The sequence below is a fragment of the Trachurus japonicus genome, chromosome 8 (genome assembly GCF_045865225.1).
Source record: "Trachurus japonicus isolate A0001 chromosome 8, Traja_1.0".
In the NCBI taxonomy this organism is placed as follows: Eukaryota; Metazoa; Chordata; class Actinopteri; order Carangiformes; family Carangidae; genus Trachurus; species Trachurus japonicus.
Genome location: NC_140914.1, coordinates 10756492 through 10767630, shown reverse-complemented (window position 1 = coordinate 10767630; position 11139 = coordinate 10756492). Strand labels below are relative to the sequence as shown.

Below are 11139 nucleotides of genomic sequence, written 5' to 3'. Positions count from 1 at the left end.
TCGGTCCAAACACTCTATGCAAGTGATTGCTGTCGGAAGATATAACTATTTACAGGGTTGCCAACTTTTGGTCCTGGGCTGGAGTGAGATTCTGTTGGCGGGGGGGGGGGGGGCTGTCTATAATAATAATAATAGTTATGTTTATTGTAGTTTTTCTCTCTGTCTCTCTCTCTCTTACACACACACACACACACACACACATTAGACCTGCAAACTGAGTAGGCTAGAGGTGTAATAGGTGACAAAATATATCCCTCTAGGGGGGTCTGGGGGAACCCCCCCCAGGAAAAAATTGTGATTTTAACATGTATTTGAAGCATTCTGGTGTACTCTGAGAAGAAAATAAAGGGAAAACACAACATTTGCTTCAGATAAGAGGGAAAAAAGCAGATCTGTGGTTCCTATCAATGGCTGGAGTGTATGAAACTGGTCTAGTGGGGAGCTCTGGCTTTTGGCCTGGACCAGCCTATTGAGCCTATTAATATATGAAAGGACAGAAAAGACACGTCCTGTGATTTTCAGTCTTCTACTACAGCCTGATGATACAAGTCAGGTCCTGAAATGTGTGTTTCTCTTCTGTAATAAACATTCTACATACCCATTCAGAGTTTGCAGGTATGGCACACGTGCATGCATGCGCAGTTGCGCACACACGTACACACACACACACACACACACACACACACACACACACACACACACACACACACACACACACACACACACCTGTTGCTGCGCTGTCTCTCTCTCCTCTGCTCTCTGGACTGAGCTGCCTGGCTGTACCTTTGTGCTACCCAGTCTGCATCTTGATTTTATAGTTTTCAACGGACTGGCCCAACAGCCCGACCGCAGGCGTCAGTTCGAGCCGCGTTCAGTCTGAAAACATAACTCGGTCAGGTCAGGTTGTGTCTCGGGCTTCGCTCTCTCCCTCTTTTTTTTGGCCATCGGATTCGGACCAAGTCGGATCCAGGCTTCAGCACCGTGCCGCTGTTGGTGGACAACTCCCCGTCCTACTGTGTTGTGATCACAGGCTTGAGCAGCCGTCCAATCGACACGCGGATAAGCATCACGCACACCAATCAGAGAGCCTTTTTTTTTGCCGAATCGCTTGATTTTGGCGTGAGAATTGTTTGAGTGGCGTGAGAGCGTGAGACAGGACCTAAAAGCGTGTGACACACGCCAGATGCGTGAGAGTTGGCAACCCTGACTATTTAAGACTTATATTAACACAAATATATCACTTACTTCTGCTTTAAATGTAAGCCATAATCATAGAAATTAAATAAATAAATGTTACATTATGTGTGTAATATTATTATTTTGTTTCACTTTTTGAATTGAACTACTGACATAAATGAACTGTTCCATTCCACTATTGTAATTTATTGAGATGCACCTGTATGTGCCAAAATATCTTCTTTGGTTTCATCATATTTCACATCATATAACAACTCTGTCTGCATTGCTGCAACACAGACAGCAGTCATCCAGTTCATACAATAGATACAGTGTCCATAGAATTCATCCTATGACCTGTGACTTATGTTTCACTCTTTTTCTCTGCAGGTTTCGGGTCTTTGAACCCGGAGCAGCAGATGGACTTCCCGCCCTGCAGCTCGCAGCACCTCCGCATGTCCCTGATCACATCCTCACACATGCTCTCCACGTACTTGTTCGCTGCAGGAGGAGGATAATCGATAATGTCAGGGTTTTCTTTTCTCTGACAACAAAGTGGCTCTCTTTTTGTGTGTGTGTGTGTCTGTGTAGTAGTGTACCTTGTAAACACTTCTGAATTGCGCATGCCTGCTTCTGACACGGATCTTTCGGTGGCATGTCTGCAAACAGAGCACAGCGCGTCAGTTTACAAACATTATCCGACGGTAATAAACAAAGACACATCAGGCTCCAGACTGATATTTACCACCTTTGTCGGTTCAGGAACTCGACATTAGATAGAAGTAGTCAAAGTCCTGGTTGAAAGGTTAAGCTAAAGTTAGCAGCTAACGTTACTTCCTGGTCCGTGGTGCTGTTACGTCACTTCCTCTACTGAAGTTTTGATCACGTGGTTCGTCTACAGCCAATAGAAAAACATCTCTAACAAGGCGCAACAGCGACAACTGGTGGTTTCTTCTGACAAATTCATGAACTAAACAAATATTAGTTATTTAAGCATTAATTTATTTGTTCATTTACTTTTAGAAACATGTTTAAATGTTTATACTTCTTTGGCTATGTTGCCTTTGGATATATAATGTTTGGATAGCCTATGTTGCTCTCTGTTATTTGCCCTGATACTGACATTGTATTGTACATTTAATAATAATAATTAAAAAAAACTAAATGAATACACACCATTTCATTTAAAACAAAGGATTTTTTGTTTTCTTTTCTTTTCTTTTTTAGCAGAAATTGCTATTTGTAGCTCTGAATCAAAAACTACACGTGTATATTTAGATAGGAGGGGAAACTATAAAATAATTCAGGTAAAATATATAGAAAAATATAAATAACACGTTTTTTATTTAAATTTTATTCATAAAGATAGGCAAATAAAGAAACGGTTCATATTTACAGTAATGGCCTGCTTTTCTTTAACATTGAGTATTAAAGTTGCAAGTTGTATACAATTTCCATCATACATTAACAATAATGTAGTCATCACTGCTATATTAAATGTAGCTACACATGTGTAATGTTACAAGATAATTTTATTAATAGGAAAATAAATCTAGCAAAAATATAAATTAGATACAGGATTTCACATGGAAAGCATAAAAAGTGATCTATAAGGTACTCTAAACTGACAATCTACCACAGGAATATTCATGTTAAAATACTGACAAATTAAACGGCAGTTGCCATAGGTGTAGTATATTCAGGGCTTTTTCTTTATACGATCTAATTCTGAGTGATAGCAAGATCCTGATAAATATCTGTTGAGTTATAGATGCATTGTCATTTCTGTCTCCAAAGCAGCAACAGTAAAAATCTCCTTGGCTGCGTGTCCTTGTATGGTCATCTGATCCCCTCCCCAGATTGTGTGATTCAAACACCTGAGTAAAAGCAAAAGGAGATGCAGGTTAGGACACGATTGGAGTTATGCATTTTCAAAGATACCCTCCTCTACTACTGTAATACCTTTGGTCTTGGCCTTGACGACGAACTGCTTGCTCTTCTTCTCCAGCGTGTTGGAGGCAGTGCAGGTGTAGGTTCCTGGGAGCAGTAAGGAAGAGGTAAGAACTGCTTCATTCTCCACCCTCTCCTGCTCGGGATTGGAGGATTGCCAGCTGTACACAGGTGTGGGATTCCCTGTGGCAGTGCAGTTTAAGGAGATTTCAGAGCCCAGTGTGAGGTCCAAAACTTCCGTTTCAGGACTGAGGAACGCTGGGGGAACTAGAGAGAAGATCACATAGCGATTAGAGAAACCAGTGTACTGGAAATATGAGAGCTCTACTGTATTTTGAGATATTTTTGGGGGGAATATAGCTTCATGACTCCAGTCCACAAGGACTTCTAATCCTGGCTAATTTTGTTTAAATATCTATGTGCACTGTTGTTTATGAATACTGTAGCTGTGCACGTTTGCATATGTGTATGTATGCGCATATGTTCGTATATGTAGGCTACATGTACATATACATTTGAGTGTGAGAATGTGTGATGGTATGCATGTCTTCTTGTTTCTTACATGCGTTGTTTTTTGTTTCTGTCTCTGCTCTGTGAAGCACTTTGGACGACTGTCACAGGTCTTTTTAACTGTGCTATATACTAAATAAAAGTGAACTTGAACTTGAACTTGACTCACAGTACACTGAGGCATTAAGAGGCTCTGAGGTCACAGTGGGAGGAGGTCGTGGTCCTTCCGGTCCCAGCTCCAGCTCGGCCACACACCGGTACTGAGCTCCGTTCTCAGCTTTGGTCGGCGTGATGACGAGGATGGAGGACACCTGGACGGGCGAGGAGGACGTGAGGTCGGCGAAGGAGTGGTTGTAAACCTCGGCCTGCCCCTTGTACCACCTCAGGGTGAGATACTGGACGGGAGCGATGTTTTGGACCTCACAGAGCAGCTGGTACTCCTTCCCTGCCACCATGGGGCCGGTGTGGTTCACAGGCCTGATTGAGACGCTGTCTGGGGTTTCTGAATAAATAAATAAATAAATAAATAAATAAATAAAGGATACACAAAGGTTTCAGGTCAGTCAGACAGCTTTAAAGGGATAGTTCACCCAAAATTCAAATTTCACTCATTATCTACTCACCCTCATGTCAACTAAGAGCTGTGAGAAGTTTCAGAGTCCTCCGTTCCTTCTCTGAGTTACGGGGGGGTCCGCGCAGCAGTATTTGTCCATATAATGGTTGTCAATGGATACCAACTTTCTTCATCCAAAAAGACACACCAAAAAAACATCCAAATACCTCCATACTGCTCGTGTGTAATGTCCCTCTTGTATTGAAGCCCCGACATGAGAAATTGTTCTGAAAACAATTAAATAAGTCTATATTTTAAGCTTGTTTGTAGCGGAAGCTCCCAGTGTCTCGGTTCACTGCTCTTCCTGTGTCAGTGCAAATCTCGCGTGACTTGCACTGACCGGCGGAAAAATTTCTCATGTCGGGGCTTCAATACAAGAGGGACATTACAGACGAGCAGTATGGAGGTATTTGGATGTTTTTTGATGTGTCTTTTTGGACGAAGAAAGTTGGTATCCATTGACAACCATTATATGGACAAATAATACTGCTGCTCTGACCCCCGTAACTCAGAGAAGACACGGAGGACTCTGAAAATTCTCACAGCTCTTAGTCGACATGAGGGTGGGTAGATAATGAGTGAAATTTGAATTTTGGGTGAACTATCCCTTTAAGTGATCTATTTATTGATTTTTTTGACACTGTGTATGAAAACGAGCTGACTCACTGTAGAGGACGAGATTGAGTTTCTCCTCACATTGTCTGGGAGCTGTGAAAAACACCCCGTAGCAGATGGGCTCCTCTATCCAATCGATGAGGCTGTCGACCTTCCACTGGACGGACAGCTCCTGCTGAGTGTGTGCAGCACTGATGGCCGACTCCCAACCCAGGACACGCACGGGGCGGACGGCTTCACAGGTGACCGACACCGGCTCCCCGAAACCCACCACCACCCTGGAGGGCTTCAGTATTAGGGAGCAACCCTCACCTGACACTGAGACATAAAGCAGCAGCAACACACACCATCATCATCCTCATCATCATCAGTCTTAAAATTCACTGTATAGGCTCCAAATAGGCTGCATGTACCTGTTACATAACTCTGTTACAACACACAGAGTCAGCCTAATATTCCTTAAATACACCTGTTCATAATAGTGAATGTGTAGCTATCTACTTTATTTTTAATCTCTGTGTTAAATCAACAAAATGTAGCTTTTACTTCCTAGGCCTGTTTATAGGATTACACCCTATAGCTTATTCAACAACAACAGAGAGTTAGGCCTATAAAGTCCAACAATATGCACACATGCACTGAAAAAAGAGGCTTGTTATCTAATGTAGAATATAGTGCAGTTTCCTAAACGAGGATTTGTTAACACACCCTGCTAATTACACTGACCTAAAAAATGCGAGAACTGCCCTACATTGCAAATAAATAGGATTTAACTCGCTCTTGCACGGACGGTGGTTTTTTACAATCGCTTAATCACCAATTAGAGATCACTATTTATCACCACACCGTTGTTGTTTTACAAGGCAATTACCGCGACGATTATCTGTCAGAAGTATAAGAGAGAAAGACAAGGGAATAACATAGAAGAAAAAAACACGTTGCCTTCAACATCTTACCCGAATAAAACATGCAAAACGTCAGGATCCATCTCAGAAAGTTGTTCCCCATGTTATATTTTCTGCACTGAGGCGTCGATTCAGGGGCGAGGGGGAGAAAATTCCTACTTGAACAAGCTTGGCAACTCTGCAGGGAACGATGTCGGGGAACAAAAGGGCCCCGTTCATCCCAGCTGACTTTGTGGGTGGGGGGTAAAAGGGAAAGAGGGAAATTTAACAGGTGGCAGGCCTCTAAAGAAACACAGGCCGAGCTTTAGTGAAAGCAGTGAACTCACACGCGTCCCAGCTATATACTGTAGGTATAGGCTACATATAGCTGTATGTATCTATAAAGTATAGATCTATGATAAAACACCAGAGCATGACTGGTTTCAATACACTGTGCAAACACCAACAATGTAAGATCATTAGAGCAATGTTTCATTTTTATTTTCAAGTCATGAAGTGATTAAATTGGCATAATAAAACTTTATTCTCTGTAACATTTGACCTTTGTAACTCAGTGGATCTGTCATACCACATAAATCTGAGCTCTACTCCCTAATGTCTCATATTTTTATAATGCTCGTTACATTCCAGCCTTAATTGCAGGCATAACTGTATTAAAACAAAACAAAACAAAAAAAAATTGTCTTGTTTCTTCTTGATTTCTCTCATATGCATGTGTGTGTGTGTGTGTGTGTGTGTGCACTAGATTCCTCTCGCCTCTGAACTCCAGGCTTTGTGAGATCCCAGCAGGCAGGAGTGTTGGTGTTGTGTGCAGCGTGTAGCCTGTAAAGACTCACACTGTGACCAGAATGCTGCACAGACAGATCAGCTCTGACCGCAACCGCCAGTGTGTGTGAGCAAGTGAGCGAGTAATCGGATGCTTTTTTTTTTTTGGTTGGTGTATATTTATGGTGAGCACACAGCTGGGAATCTCAATGCACAGATTACAGCACAGCACACATGCTCGTTTCACTTCCAACACGTTGCTCCCCTCTCTCCGAGGCATCCAGAGAATTATGTGTTTATGATAAAACTTTTTTTCTTCTTTTTTAACTCCATGACAAATTGAGCAATATCCACTCTGCCAGGTTGTTATAGCAACACACTCAGAGCATACACAAACAGTGCCTTTTTTTTTTTTGGCAAAAACCCCTTCAGTGGGAATGACAGCAACTGAACATAAAGAATGTGGTTTCAGGACAAAAAAAAAAAAAGGTTTATATTGGCAACCGTGGGCTGGATAATAAATGCTCTCCTTTACATTCACTTTGTTCAGTGCTAATTAGTATGGCAGTCTTAGCACTGTATAACGTAAGCCAGATTGAATGAGAGAGTGAGAGGAAGAGAGAGAGAGAGTGAGAGGGGGGTCCAAAGGGTTGACAAAAGACGGCAGGGAAACATAGTTTGACTTTGCCTCGATCAGTATTCGGCCAAAGGATGTCACTGATGGAGGAGTTGGCTTTATTCAACATGTGATGTGTATACGTACAGGGCTGCACATACTGTATATGGACCTTTAACACAACTGCAGTTCCCTTTTTTTCAATGTATTCAGCTTTCACAATGATAAAAGTTTTTACAAATGAGAACTGCCTGATAAACTTGTGGGATGCGGTGATTAATAATCAGGTCATTTCCATAAAAGCAGCACCGTTAATTCTCCCATCACATGAAATCGAAGGCACGTCACAGAAAAAATAAAATAAAATAAAAAATGGCACAGACACTCAGTGCAAAAATAATTAACATTCTCGAGCTGTGCCACTGTATAAAGTATAAAAACATACAGTACAACAAATGTCAAAGACATAAAAAGTACCTAACCGTCATTTGTGCATAATTCATACAAAAAATGAATAAAATACAATTAAAAAACGTATCCCACTGAATTACTCAGAGCAACCACAAGCATTTTCTGTAGCTGTATGCAAAAAGGAAAACTACATTTACCTGAGTACATAAAAATATGAGGATCAAGTCTAATCTCATGTACAAAGTTTTAACTTTTTGATCACTTGGGGGCAGAATAACTTTACAATAAGCTGACAAACACTATCATGGTCTTATCAGATCAGGTAAATAAAGTTTATCCAATGTTTTCAATTCATATTTAGTCGTTTCCATGTTAAAAATTCCTTCCCCAGTTGCACAGGTTGTGGTTTAATCAGAGCTTCCTTTGCTGGAGACGACTTCCTGCTGCAGGTCAGGGTACAAGGGTCATGGGTGATGAGCTCAGACCAAACCAAACCACACCAAACCACATACAGTAAATGTGCAGGCTACGAAGCCACAACAAGGAGTTAAGAAAAACAAAGAAGCTTTAAAGTGATACGCCAACATTTTAAAAAATAAACCATCTTTGCTTGAACCCTCCGTTTTGACCGATCTCGTCCCGTTACCGGCATTTGACCGCTCAAGATGCCTTACCGGAGAGTTTTGTCAGCTCTGAGACGAAGATCGGTCCGTTTAGAGTTGCTGAAGAGTGTCTTTGATTACTTTAGGTGGAGGCAGGCTACCATTACCCGTTTGAGCTAAGCTAATTACGGATGGATGGTGTCTATCTGCTTGTCATGGAGTGAGGCAAGAAATGTAAAAAAAAAAAAAAATGTTGGCATATCCCTTTTAGGCTCAGTAAAACTGACACACACTTTTAGTATTCATGTTCCTGGGTGTTTGATTCAGTCTCTGTGTTTACATGCACTTAAGTAAACAGGCCACAGTCAGTTTATAAATATATCCAGGATAGAGGCGGCATTTTGAAGTAGCGGGATCGTTTCTGGGAAAAGAGTGGGATGGTGAAAGTGAAACTAAAATGACTAACTATGCTTCAAAGTTTTCCATTCAATGTGAAACTAAAAGCAAATCTAAATGAGTTCATTTCCATTGTGGGACACTTGTGGTTCCTTTGTGTGATATAGAGACGTGTGAGGCAAAGCAGAACATGACTGAACGAACAGAATCCGGAAAGACAAGTTGCTAATGCCGCCAAAACAAACTGTGGGGGAAGTGGAAAAAGATCTTAATAAGTGACCTACTGCATGTTAACAGTTTCCAGGTTACCACAGTGCACTCATTGGCGATGACCTGTGTACCCTGGTTTCCTAAGTGCATGTAACCATGTTTTTTGTCAATACAACACCATTGATTAGTCAGGCTTTGAAGACAGTTGATGCGATTAAACAATCTCAGAAAGACACAGAGACTACGTGTTAGCAGAAATCCACCAACCACCTGCTGAGCAAGCAGAAGAGACCATGCCCCGGCTTTTAAGAAACATGTTATGACTAGATCACACAAATTTAGTAAAAAAGGAAAAATTTTCATCACAAAGCCATGCAAAATCTACTAAAAAGTTTTAAAAAAAAAAGTGATCCTCATTCATACAGGCCCTGACGACGGTTGTCCTCTGGTATAGCTGCCTTTGTTGCAAGAAAACGCGCCGTCACTTTTCACATAAATGGCACCGATAACGATGAGCACGACTGCCAGGAAGAGACCTACGCCGAGAATGACTGCCATTGTTGTTTGGTCCCCTGTGGGAGATGGGATGGGGAGTTTGTGTTATATTCTCTCTCTCAGCTCATCTGCTCAGGTTGTGGTTCTCTGGAGTTTCTCTTTTTCAGATAAAACACAATGCCCAAAATCAAAATCAAAAGAATGACAACAGCGATTAAAATCCCAGCCGTGGCTCCGGGGCGACTTCCTGCTGGAGAACAACAGCATGAGGGGATTATAGAGAATAACAGAGTGAAAGAAAGTGATATAATGCGATGACTTGGAGTAGTGATCTTACTTGGAGCTTGGACGAAGGTGAAATATTTGGTCGTGCTGCCCCGGTCATTGGACGCCGTGCAGGAGTACGTCCCTTCAAACTGAAGGTCCCAGGGCAAGGTGAGCTCTGCATCTTTGTGATTCTTAATCTTCTCTTGAATGGCTTCTGGGAGCTTCCACGTGTACACCGGCGTTGGGTTTCCTCCCGCTGTGCAGCTCAGAGTCTTGTTGCCGCGTTGTGTGTCGTTCAGCGTCACGTTTGCCGGCGAGTTGAATTTAGGCGGGTCTGAAGACGGACAGGAAATCAAGTTAAAGTGGATGAGACAAAGATAAATATTATTCAGTGAGATGTTTACACGAGGACGGCGTTAAAGAGCTCACACTGTATGATCAGTTTGTGAGAGGTCGACTGCGTCGTGGGAAGATTTGGATCTGCTGGGCCGAACGTCAGCTTCGCTTCGCACAAGATCTCAGCTCCATCGTCATCTCCGTTAGCCGTATATTCGAAGGTCTCTGACTTATCGACTGGAGTCCGAGTGTCTTCAATATAATGGTGATGTTCGATCAGCTGATTTCTTACGAGCCAACGCACAGAGAAGTTCATTGCTGGTGCAACATTGGTAACGTCACAGACAAAGCGATACTTTTTGCCTTCCACCATGGGGTTCGCTGGAATTGGCTTGGACATCTTCACAGTGTCCGGCGTTTCTGTAGAAAAAAAGGGGGGAAAAATGTTGAACAAACCTCCTGACATTAGTGGTATTAAAGGGATAGTCCTGCGTAAATGTAACCCATGCTCTAACGCACTGTGAGACAGAGTAGAACATCCGCTCAAGAGATGAAGTTTGCCGACTGCAAACTTCTCAAGTTGTAGCGACTTCAGCACGGACAGCCACATAGCAAAATACTGCTGTCTATGGAGCCAAGAGCCAACCGCCATCAAAAAAGCCACTCATAGCCACAAATAATACTCAGAACAAAACCAAACTTCGACAACACAACAAATACGGTCCCGGCACATACAGTAATACGAGGCACCAAACACCTCCTAGCTTTGCCTGGTTTCTATTGAAAAGAGACAAAAACAGCACTCACCCACTCTCCTCCAGCCGCTTTCTACTAATTTGGAAGCCCTAACAAGTCAATTACCGAGTGCAGTAGAAAAGTAAGGAGTCCAGTGACGTCTACTTCCAAAAATGCACGCACTGTGATAGTTTGAGCAACTCAGCTTCATTTATTTTCCCAACGCTCGTAAGTTATTGTTAGAAACAGATAGGGACGACAGGTAAGAACACTGCAATCGACTTGTCAGGGCTTTTCCCACAACTAGCAAGCAACTGGAGGATAGTGGGTGAGTTTTCTTTTTGTCTCTTTTCAATAGAAACCAGGCAAAGCTAGCAGGTGTTTGATGTCTTCCTGTTGACAAAGTTTTGTTTTGTTCTGAGCATTATTTGTGGCTTTTTTGATGGTCTGTCTGTGCTGAAATCGCTACAACCTGAGAAGTTTGCAGTCGGCAAACTTGATCTCTCGAGGGGTTGTTCTACTCGGCCTTATGGTGCG

The 11139-nt window shown here is 42.3% G+C and overlaps 2 protein-coding genes across 3 annotated transcripts in view; both read right to left on the bottom strand.

Annotated features, from left to right (window-relative positions):
- Positions 1 to 1311: 1311 nt before the first annotated feature.
- cmc4 (C-x(9)-C motif containing 4 homolog (S. cerevisiae)) lies at positions 1312 to 2029 on the bottom strand. Of its 2 annotated transcripts, none has more exons than XM_085785385.1 (3): positions 1925 to 2029; positions 1776 to 1835; positions 1312 to 1677 (listed from the first exon to the last, which is right to left on the bottom strand). In XM_085785385.1, the coding sequence occupies exons 2-3, from the start codon at positions 1831 to 1833 to the stop codon at positions 1541 to 1543; spliced, it is 195 nt and encodes a 64-aa protein (XP_085641511.1). In that variant the 5' UTR covers positions 1834 to 1835; positions 1925 to 2029; the 3' UTR covers positions 1312 to 1540. The 2 variants fall into 2 exon arrangements, with proteins under 2 accessions (XP_085641511.1, XP_085641512.1); XM_085785386.1 differs by having other exon boundaries at positions 1922 to 2000.
- Positions 2030 to 2517: 488 nt separating this feature from the next.
- The window catches only part of LOC146982654 (uncharacterized), a 28413-nt gene continuing 19791 nt past the window's right edge, over positions 2518 to 11139 (bottom strand). The window contains exons 14-21 of the mRNA XM_085785592.1: positions 9961 to 10287; positions 9602 to 9865; positions 9197 to 9341; positions 5821 to 6071; positions 4916 to 5182; positions 3806 to 4138; positions 3139 to 3393; positions 2518 to 3053 (exon numbers count right to left, since the gene is read on the bottom strand). Of these exons, the coding sequence (XP_085641718.1) occupies positions 3046 to 3053; positions 3139 to 3393; positions 3806 to 4138; positions 4916 to 5182; positions 5821 to 6071; positions 9197 to 9341; positions 9602 to 9865; positions 9961 to 10287 (1850 nt within the window). The 3' untranslated portion in view covers positions 2518 to 3045. The remainder of the gene's footprint in view (positions 3054 to 3138; positions 3394 to 3805; positions 4139 to 4915; positions 5183 to 5820; positions 6072 to 9196; positions 9342 to 9601; positions 9866 to 9960; positions 10288 to 11139) is intronic.